Source organism: Rousettus aegyptiacus, unplaced genomic scaffold (genome assembly GCF_014176215.1).
Source record: "Rousettus aegyptiacus isolate mRouAeg1 unplaced genomic scaffold, mRouAeg1.p scaffold_m13_p_3, whole genome shotgun sequence".
In the NCBI taxonomy this organism is placed as follows: Eukaryota; Metazoa; Chordata; class Mammalia; order Chiroptera; family Pteropodidae; genus Rousettus; species Rousettus aegyptiacus.
Genome location: NW_023416306.1, coordinates 28,958,005 through 28,968,782, shown reverse-complemented (window position 1 = coordinate 28,968,782; position 10,778 = coordinate 28,958,005). Strand labels below are relative to the sequence as shown.

The following is a 10,778-nucleotide window of genomic DNA, read 5'->3' as shown; positions in this document are numbered from 1 at the left end:
GCTCACGGTTAGATTTTGTGTCACATCAAATAACATAGTTACCTTTTCAGATGGAAAAATCATTTCTGCTTAATAATTTTTTGTCTTCCTGGTGCCCTACTGTCTGATCTAATTTGTAAACCACTGTAACGAGTACATGCTTATGTGCATACTTGTTAAAACTGCACTTAATGACTTTTAGCTAGTCTTAATTCATGAACCACATTTATTTGTTGGAGAATATAAGACATTTGTTAGTTGTGTTTTTTTTATTATATCTCAATAAGAGCTGAGGTTGTAAATTCCATTTTGTAGAGTATTTGTAGTCATTTTCAGCAGAAAAGATCTTTCAGGTTATTGTCGTCCTCTAGTATTCCATTTTAGGAAATAGGAGCTAAAAGTAAAGTTGTTTGAAGATTTCTGTAACCTGTAAGTTATTTTCCTATGTCAAGAAAATAAAACCTCCACAAACCACCTGTTTGCTACACTAAACAACAACAAAATTAGTTGGTAGGCCAGTACTTTCGTTATATATGGGATCCAAATAAAGAACATTAAAAAGAAACTTTCCCAAGTTTATTCTTATCCTTTGGATCTCAAAACAACAATAATAAACAAAAATGGGGAAAGGGTGAGAAGGGGGATTAGGTTTTTCTCCTTCTATTTAAAGCCCCTGATGCCTCAGGGGTTTTGCTCAATCCATCTTCTCCTTTCTCTCCTCTGGTTTCAACTTCTCCATCTCTGCTAGCTTTCACACGGTTCAGTTCTCTCCCATTCTAATAACAAACTCTGCCAAATCCCCCTACTAGGTACTGCCCCATCGTATTCTGCCCCTTCTTAAAATCGTCATATGTACCTACTGTCTCCTTTTCTACAGCTTCTGTTCCATTTTTTAACATGTCTTATTACGAATTGTAATACACGTGACGAAAAGTACATTAAACGTGTACAGTTTAATAAATTAGTTATGGAACACATTCAAGTTATATAACACCACTATGTTCAGGAAATAGAAAATTGCATCTATCCCGAAACCCTCTGTGCTCTATTCTCTCAATGAAAGTAACCACTGTCCTGGCTTTCGTGGGTAATCACTTCCTTGCTCTGCTCTATAGTCGTGCCACCTTGGTATGCATCTCTTCACTCTTCCACTCATTGCCCTGTACTCTGTCCACCTTTCCAGTGGTTCCAGAATTCTCACAATAAGATATCCATGAACAATTGCCAAATCTAACAGGTGTTTCTCAGTTCTAATTTCACTAGGCCTCTCTACTATAATTGACTCTGTAGATCAGTTCATCCTTCTTGAAACTGTTCTCTAAGGTCTACAATGACATTCTCCTGTGGCTGTGCAATCTTTAACCTTTCTTCTCTGCCCCTTAACTGCTGTTATGCCCAGGGTACCTGCCTTAGCTCGCTGCTGCTCCTACATACTGGCCAGGGCAATCCTGTTCACTCCGGTCATTTCAGCGTCCATTATTCAGTGGATCGCTTTCAGATCTCATCCTCAGTTCAGACATGTTCCCTAAACGTTAATCATAGGTAGACAACTGCCTGATGGACATCTCCACCTAGACACTCAAAATCCAAGACAGACTTCATTATCTTTCCCTCTAAATTGTCTCCTTTTCCTACCTTTGCTGAATTCGTTGTTGGCACCACTACTCACACAGTTCACCCAAGTTACAAACCTAGAAGGCATCCTGACTTCTCCTTTCCCTCATTCGCCGTATCTCTTTAGCATTCAAGTGATACCAGTTTTATTTTCTAATGTATTTCCCAGATCCGTTTCCTTATCTTTATTACTCTTGTAGTTTAGGTCCTCATCACCTCACCAGGAATTCCTAAAATGTAGTTGTGATTTTCTTTTAATCTTTAATAAACCCTCACAAATATTCACATTACAGACCAAACCTGGACCACCCAAAAAGCCGAAGACCCCTTCTGGACAATCAGCCTTAACGTATTGCTACAATTGCGGTCAAGAAGGCCATTACGGACACGTAAGTCAAAGTGGCATTTGGGCATAAAGCACTCTGGTTTTCAGGGAGTGGTTGCTAAAAGATCAACTCAAAAAGAATATACGTCTGAATGCTTACGTTTTTATAAACTAACATCCTGAAGTAGCAATATATTTTCAGCTGATTTATTTTTCCCATCCCTGCCAGAGTCACAGATCTGTCAGATCATGTTCTTCCAATGGTTTTAAATATATGTGAATAGGTTAGGCTAAGACAAATACAGCTTATAAAGTCAATCAGACAAGAAATAGTAATCAACAGAATGGTCGCGGTTCACATGAGTGCTTATGTTACCCTTACTTTGAAACAGCCAAATCATGACTTCAGATTTTCAACATAGTCCTGCAGTATCTCCAGTTTTCTGAAGTACCATGTTCAGTTAAATCTTCATCACTCACAAGAAACTGTGACACTCACTAGTAGAAAGACAGAGGTGCTCTATCATTAGCTAGCCGGCCTCTTCGACAAATGTCCACAGTTCCTATCCAGCTTGCATTTTCCCTAACCCCAACTGCAAGGGCCAAACTCTTTGTACTCTAGATGCTGAGGTCTCAAAGCAGAAGGAACTTATTGCTGTGAGGTAGAACTGAGGCTCCTAACTAGTTGTCTCATTAAGTGTGAAACAGCAGCAGCTCACTCCAGAGATAGGCTGCAATAAGAACAGACTCGGAGCCCATACATTCTGGGAATCCTAAGGTAGAGGGAGAAAGGCAGTAACACAAGCAGTAGAGAATGCCTATAGAGAACTGCATTCCCAGTCTCCAGGTAGACTTGTAACAGTCTAGAAACCAAAATAACCTAATACCAATGAGATCTGATGACAGGAGATAGACAGCATACTACAGGTAGAGAGTCCTCGAAATGGATAGGGGTGTGAGCAGTAAGAGGGGGTGATAATCACAGGTCACATCTTGAATTCTGACCATGGCATTTCACTCGTGTAGACTTCAGGGCTGGAACTCTACAGTGTGGTGAGAGAGAAAGGCTGAGAAAAAAGTGCTGGACAGAGTCCATCAACAGATCAAGTTTATCTTCCATACTGTGGCAGCAAGACTGTGGAGTAAAGTGGGGAGAAAGCTAGGATGAAGTTCTCATCCTCATTTCTACTTTATGCTCTGCTACTGATTTAACCATGTGACTTGAACAACCCACTTTTTCTCTCAGAGCTCCAGTTTGTTTAGCTCCAAAGCAAAGAAGTTGTACAGAAAGATCTCTCGCCACTGACGTTTGGCAATAAAGTGGCGGTAAAGATGGAGAGACCCCACCATGTACCTGCTTCACTTCTATAGAACTCACATTGAAAACCTAGTTAGAGAATACTTTTTTTACAAAACTATTGTCTCGAGATCTTTTACTTCTCTGTACATCCTTCCTTGTTGCCAAAATTCAGATGTAGCCAGTACTGTTTAGGGAACATACTCACATAAGCAGTCACTGCCACGCAAATCACATAGATGTACGGTTTATGCTTGCTTGCCTCTTTAGAGAAGAGGGGTATAATTTTAGCATTTATGTTTGTTCAGTTAAAGAAAAACAATTATAGTTGAACACATACAGCTTATTAGTCACTCCTGTTAATGTAGATAGGAAGTATATTAAAAGCATTTGGAATTTATCCCTGAAATCTAGAGTTAGATCATTTTTAAATTACAATAAAGCAAATTTGGCAGCCTCATTGCTGCCATAGATGAAGAACTCTAGATTATCCACACTAATGAAGAAGATCAGTGGTGTGGCTAATCCAGAATAGTAGATAAATTATATAGCCAACTATCAATTGTCTGTGCTAATGGAGGGGACCAGCGATGTGGATAATCAAAACATAATTTACATTTAGCTTTGGAAAATATTTACAATACTGTATAGCTCTGTATTGTCACATCAGTCTAGACCATACAAGATCCAAATAGGAGACCATGCAGGTAGTTAAAGATGTCCGAGGACCCCTCCCCTTTCAGAAATTCACCTCTATAGATGTTATTGAATAACTTCTTCATGTGAAAGATATTGCGAAGTGAATGTGGCATCACCCTTCCCTAAATGTGCTCACTCTCTAGTTGGGGAGGCAGGAACAAGCTCAGGCAGCTCCATAGGAAATAAACTGCTGCAGGAACCCATGGTTGCCGTACAGAGAGACCACTCCAGGAGGATGCGAAAGGATGAGCGGGACCCTGGCAGTATGTCAAGATCTCTAGTACCTTTTGTAGTTGTAATTTGCTCTTGGTATTTTATGGTTAGAATCTGTCTTAGTCCATTCAGGCTGCTCTAAACAAACTACCATAGACTGGGTGGCTTATAAACAAGAGAAATTTATTTTTCACAGTTCTGGGGTCTGGGAAGCCCAAGGTCATGGTGCCCACAGATTTGGTGTCTGGCGAGGGCCCTCTTCGCCATAGAGGGCACTTTCTTGCTCTGTCCTCACATGGTAGAAGCATCCAGAGAGCTCTGTGGAGTCTCTTTTATAAGAGCAGTAATCCTCTTGATCAGAGCTCCACGCTCATGACCTAATCACTTCCTAAAGACTCCATTAGGGGTTCAGGTTCCAACATAAGAATTTGGGGGGGACACAAACATCCAGACCATAGCAGAATCTTAGAACCAGGTCTTTCATGTATATCCTTTCTTCTGGGAACTTGGAGCCACCATGGATAGCAGTGTATAAGAACAATTCTTTATGTTAACATATAGGTTTGCCTTATAACTTTCAAACTGCAAAATATCCAGAAAGTCAACAACAGAATAAATCCAAAGACAGCTGAAAGAAGAAAATGATAAAGATAAGAACCAAAATCATTGAAAGCAAAATTAGTAGCATCAACATAACCAAAAGCATAAAGGTCAAAGTTAAATCTGATAATACAGATTAAATAATTTTCTAGAAAATATAAATTAGTCAAAATGACTGAAGAACAAACCTACATGAACCAGTACCACTAAAGAAATTGAATTAGTAATCAGAATAATCCCCAGTGAAATACACCAGACCCAGATAGTTTTATAGTCGTTTTGCTGAACCTTTGTTCAGAAACATAATCTAAGAAAACACTACTCCACTTATTTTGTGAAGCTATTCTAACCTAAAGCCATCTCAAAATATTTACAAAATAATAACATTTTTATGAAGTCTGAACATTTCAAACTTACATTATTACTTATTGGAATATTCCTTAGCAGTAAGAGTACAAAAACATGTAAAGATGAGAGACACCAACTTTAAGACAATGGCAACTTCTGGAAAGGAAAAGAATTACTCAAACGATTTCAGTTATATTGATAATGCTTTAATTCTTAGAGAAGAAAACTGAAGTAAATTAAGGTAAAATGTAATGATTTGATAAAGCCGAATGGTAGGTACAGATTTCCATTACTTTATTTTCAGTACTTAATTGTATATTTAGAATGACTTAAAAATTTTTGAGCTCAGTAAATGGTGTTCTTAAGTGTATGTGTGTACCAGCTTGGTCAGGTATCTTAGAATTACAAATCAAGTATATAATGCCAAAATTATGATAAATCAGATAAACTTTATGCAGATCTTTCATATACTTTCTTGCTAAGAGGTATTCAAAGTTTTCTTTACTACCTACCTAAGAAATAAACCCTTATAAACAAATTTTAGGCCAGATCACAAAAGACAGAAATGGAAAAGTTCCATAGGGAAACCTCTTTCAAAGAAAATAGCATTTGGTTTCAGACATGCAGAATGGGTGTATGTCACAGATCCTGATAAACAAAGCCTGCTATATGGGATGTGGTTCAGGCCAACGATGTGTATGTGGAAGCTGCCAACTGACGGAGGGCCAGAGCCACGAGGGTAGGGAGCTGTCCAAGGCTGATGAAGAACAGAGTGACCTCCTCTTGAGTGAGGAAGCAAAAAGGAGGGAGGGTAACTTTGGGGTGTGTCAGAATCACCTAGGAGCATTTTCAAACTAGATACAACCCACCACCACCCTGCTTCCCACCATAAGGATCAGCTGCCCTCGTGAGCAGTAAAAATTGAGTTAAAATAGCTTACAAACCACTTGTGTGAAGGAAAAAGAACAGAGGGCTAAAAATGTATACCCACATGCAGGGTGTAAACATGAAGGGAAAAGAGGAGAAGGCCCTGATGGAAGACCATTGGAGAGACAGACAAGCAAAGGTCTAATACAACATAAGACCACATAAAATAAACCCTCTAACAGAGATTTGAAGCATGTGCAGTGGGGACCCACTCACCTCCCAGACATTGCTGTTAACTCTGACTCAGGGCGGATTTGGCAGGGAAGATTGAAAAGAGATAAGGGTTTCATAGGTAAAGAAGTAAGGGAAGAAAATCCAGGTCTGAAGGAATAGCGTGTAACCATGATTGGATGTTGGACTGGGCGAACCTCCCAGAGTCCCAGCAAGACCACATCCTGCAGCCGCAGCGTGGGTATCGATGACGTGGGGCTCATCTGCGATTGCAGTGGTCCATAATCTTGTAAAAAGGTTGTCTGGACAGTGTGTCCTCGTGGCTTCCTAATTTCAAATACAATTTGCAGGAATGCGCAGAAAGGCGGATGTTTAACCAGACCTTTCCAACATCTCCATTCATCTACTACTATGATGACAAATATGAAATTCGGGAGCGAGAACAGAGAATTAAACGGAAAGTAAAAGGTATGTTATTAGACTTCTTGTTAGATCACCTTTGCGGTAGTTCCTAAATTTATTTATTTATTTTTTTTTTTTTGCACTGTCTTTGCCTGCTTTTAGGGTCATTGGTCAGCACAGAAAGTGTTTTTAATAATCACCGTAGAAACTGGAACTTTCTTGATCTCCGGAAATCAAGTACCCACTTCAGAAATCTTGTGTTCTAATCTGTTCACAATAAACATTTTTCTAACATAATGATTCCATTTTAGAAAATGGTCAGAAAGTACTTCTATCCATATATGTACAGAGTTTTTAAAGGCTCCTTTGAGATTTTTCTATTTGACTAGTGATTATTCTTTTCCTTTGTCTATCTCTAGTATTTTTCATGGAAAGAAAGGCTTTCTCTGCTAGGTGATTTCTGGTAATTCCTGGAGCTTCCCGGGAAGTCATTTTTTTATTGGCCATGATTAACAAGCAGAACTCCAGGTCCACAGTCACCCTCTGTGCTTGCTTTATTTACTGTTGCTAACATAAAGTCCTTAATACCAAATTATCTAATAATATAAGCCTGTTTTCTCTAATTCTGTTCTGTCTTGCAATATACTTCAAGATGGTTTACCAAATTATTTTTCTGGCTTTCAGGACAAAATAGTTATGTGTTTTTCAAGTTGACTTATACGTTGTTGACTCTTCTGGACTTTTTGTTATTCTTTTCCAGGCTTTTTTAAAAAGATTAAAAAGAAATGCACCAAAATGTCATCTCTGGATTAAAGGATTATGGATGCTTCTGTTTTATTTTCTTTATACTTTTCTGTATTCTCCAAGTGTTCTGTAATGAGTGTTTATAAGTCTTATAATTAGAGAAAAACTATTTTTTTAAACCTGTTATATTGGCAGCTCTGTGGCACAGATCCACTTTGAGGTTTGCTATGATCCATTGCAATTTTTATTTTATGCTGAAGGCTCTAAGGATTTACTTATTTTTGCTCTATATTCTAGAATTCATTTTTTCATCCCCTAAATATACTACTTTGTACTTCATTTTATTTGAGGTAGGGGGCACTTCTTTAATCCTTGAAGTTTCTATTGACATATTAGTTGTCATCCTTCACCTTAACCTTGTCTGCCACCTACCCTATCCAGAATCACTGCCATCAGACTTTTGTAGTAAGAGTGCCAAGTTCTGACAAAATATACCATCAGATCTGGCCCCGAAACCTCTGAGATACACATGGTTGTGCACATGTGCACACCAGCTCTCCAAGCCAGCTATCTCTGCTCTAGAAAAATAATCTGTCCAGTCTGGCACCCACCTGTAGGTACTGTGGCCAGACTTCATCTGCAGAGGGTTATTGAAATGTCTTTTGAGACTATCAGAAGGATATTTTATGCATCTTGCTTCACCTAGTCATCATGGGCCTGAGTTGATTAGACATGACTTTTCTTCACATACTAAGAAGATTACCGCTCTCATGGGTCCTTATCTGCATTGTTTAATCTAGTTAAATTGTACCAAACAGAATAAATATCATTGGACTTCTAGATGTTACCATTTGCAATCAGAAATGTAGAGCCACACCATACAATTTTTAGGGAGTGATTTTTACTTTAGTAGGGGCTCTTTAGAATGTCATATCATTAATGCCTTTAAATGTCTGACTTCCCTTTCTGCTAAGTTATTTACAGACCTGTGAAAGCTCTGCATGGACTGTCTAGCTGCAGAATATGCAGAAATACTTTTATATTTTCCAGAACTCCAGAAAAGTGGAGATTTTCCAAGGCAGTTCAAGAGGCCTCATATGGAAGCAGCAAATCAGAGGCCCCACCATGATGTGAAGAGGAGCCAGGCCTCATGGAAGAACAGGTTGCCTCAAGAAAAGCAAGAAACCCAAACAGGAACCATGAGCAGGAGCAGCAGAGAGCGTGACAAGCACAGGAAGTTCAACAGGTGTCACGACGAGGATGAGGACTTTCCCAGGGGCCCCAAAATCCACTCTACTCCTGGCACTTTCAAATTCCAGAGGCCTCACAAGTCCCTTCAGCACTCACATCACCACAAACCAAGAGAAGATAAGATGCCCAAAGAGGGCAAGCGAGGCAAGCAGGGCAAGCATAGGAAAAAGGAGAGCTGCCTGGACGAGGATTACAATGATAACCTATTCCTTATTAAGCAGAGGAAAAAAAAGTCTAAACTGTGAGACAGCTTCCGATTTGTCTTTGCAGCATCTGTCTGGTCCTCATGCCTACGACATCCTGGCAATATTTTCATAAACTATATGAGTAAATAAAGTGAGTGTTGTTGGTTTTTGGTTTTTTAATCTCAGCCATACCTAGAGCTGTTGAACAAAGACCATTGGCGATCTGTTCTCTGTGTCTAAGAGGTTAGTAGGTAAGAAAACAGACGGATAAACTTGTACTTCCCCTGTTCCGGTCTGTCATTTATACTCAGAATCCTAGGAATAGAAAGAATTAACCTTTTCAAGAGAATTTTTAAAAATATTTTGAAAACCTAAAAGCTCATCAAATGGAATTCATCTGCAGTGTGAATATGTAAATTAAATCCTTGCAGAAAAAAATTAACGTAACTACGAAACATTCATCGATCTTTTTCAATGTTTTTTTTTTTTTTTTAACATTGGAAAGAATAATAGCTATAAATCTAAATCCAGCTTTTCCTGCTTCAGAAGCCCTAACGAGACAGGGAATTGGGGTAAAATACAGGTAAGGATTCCATCCAGTGTAAATGTCAAAAGATGGTTTTCTTGAAACAAGTGAAAAAGAGTCATCAAAAATTTTAACATAATTGCAAATCTTTTTTTTACCATTTTTACAGCCACACTTCAGGAAGACTGTCACTCAACTGTGTGGAGATGAATTATTTAAAAAATTGTTTTGCTTTCATGGGTTTTTTAACTGCCACAAAACTATACCAAAATTTTGTACTTGTGAATCTTTTTGTATTTATCAAAGCCTAATGTTAGAATAAGAAAAATAAAGTGTCTGAAATAGAGTAAATAAATGTGTCTGTTATGTAAAAAAATCAAGGAGAGTGTGGGTGACAAAGGGCATACTTGGACTGGACAGGTGACTAAAGTTATTAAATCTCCATAAACTGGGGTGAAATGCCCTTGTTGCCCAAGCACAAGTGTGAAAGGATGAAATGAGATGGAATCAGTTAACTAGGACAGTTTTATAGTTTTGGATTCTTAAATTTGTGCTTTACTCTTTGTGAAGTACACAAACTACCATATGTCTGGTAGGATTAGCTCTCTTATCTTTTGGGGGAAAAGAGAATCTCTTCTCTCAAATCTACTTTCATATAAATGGTAGGTCCACATTCTTCAGTCCACACCTTCCCTGTGGCTGCCCAGCTTTCAGCTAAGTGTAAGGGTTCATGGCGTGTTGGTGCCTGGCTTCCTGACATCAGCTGGGATTGTTTTGACCTTAAGGTCAGTGATCAGTCTTTCAACATCCTGCTGAAAGTACCAGCTGGCTTCATAGAGTCGTATGCCTTGAGATAAGAGGCATTATTCCCTCAGTAGGACCTGGGGCAAGTGTGGCTTCTTATTGATGTGGTATGACTGACATTCCTTCTAATGGGAGGGCATCTGCTTCAGGGGCAGAAATGGGATTGCCATTCTCTAGCATCTTTTATACATAGAAGATCATTTGGAGCAGGGAAGAAAGGAATCTCTCTTTTGTTTCTGTACATTCGTTTATTTTTATTAGGCAAGCATTTTGTTCTGGGGTGTAATTTACCCTTTAGGTCCACACATTTAGATGCAGATAGGAAAGTGGCTGAGCTACTTCACTTGCGGGCATTAGGATGGGAAAGAAAGACCAAACACAGAGGAACCTCTGCTCCATTTCTTCTTCATGGCCCTTGGCGCCTGGCTCATACAGTGTTCAGTTAGTTAGCCAGTCTATGCACAAACTTAACTTTCTATACAAGAATGGGGAGTTTAAAATAGAGGTTTCACAACCAAATAAGACTTTAAATGAATAAATACAATTAAGAGAAGACAAGCAGATATCCCAAACAGTAAGGATCTGTATAGTTGCTGGGATTGAGAAGACTCTAAATGTCTTGCCTTTGGCCCCACTTTGATTAGAAGCAACCTGAGTGGCTCCTTTCCTGGGTTCTAACTTGGTTCACATTTG

The 10,778-nt window shown here is 38.9% G+C and overlaps 1 protein-coding gene across 6 annotated transcripts in view; it reads left to right on the top strand.

The window, feature by feature from the left end:
- Positions 1–9,632, top strand: part of ZCCHC7 (zinc finger CCHC-type containing 7) — a 187,828-nt gene extending 178,196 nt beyond the window's left edge. For 5 of the 6 annotated variants that reach the window (XM_036217758.1, XM_036217759.1, XM_036217761.1 and 2 more), the window contains 3 exons: positions 1,887–1,982; positions 6,524–6,641; positions 8,370–9,632. In XM_036217758.1, coding sequence (XP_036073651.1) covers positions 1,887–1,982; positions 6,524–6,641; positions 8,370–8,815 — 660 coding nt within the window. In that variant the 3' untranslated portion in view covers positions 8,816–9,632. The remainder of the gene's footprint in view (positions 1–1,886; positions 1,983–6,523; positions 6,642–8,369) is intronic. The other variant, XR_004949977.1, reaches the window with a different exon arrangement.
- Positions 9,633–10,778: the final 1,146 nt, after the last annotated feature.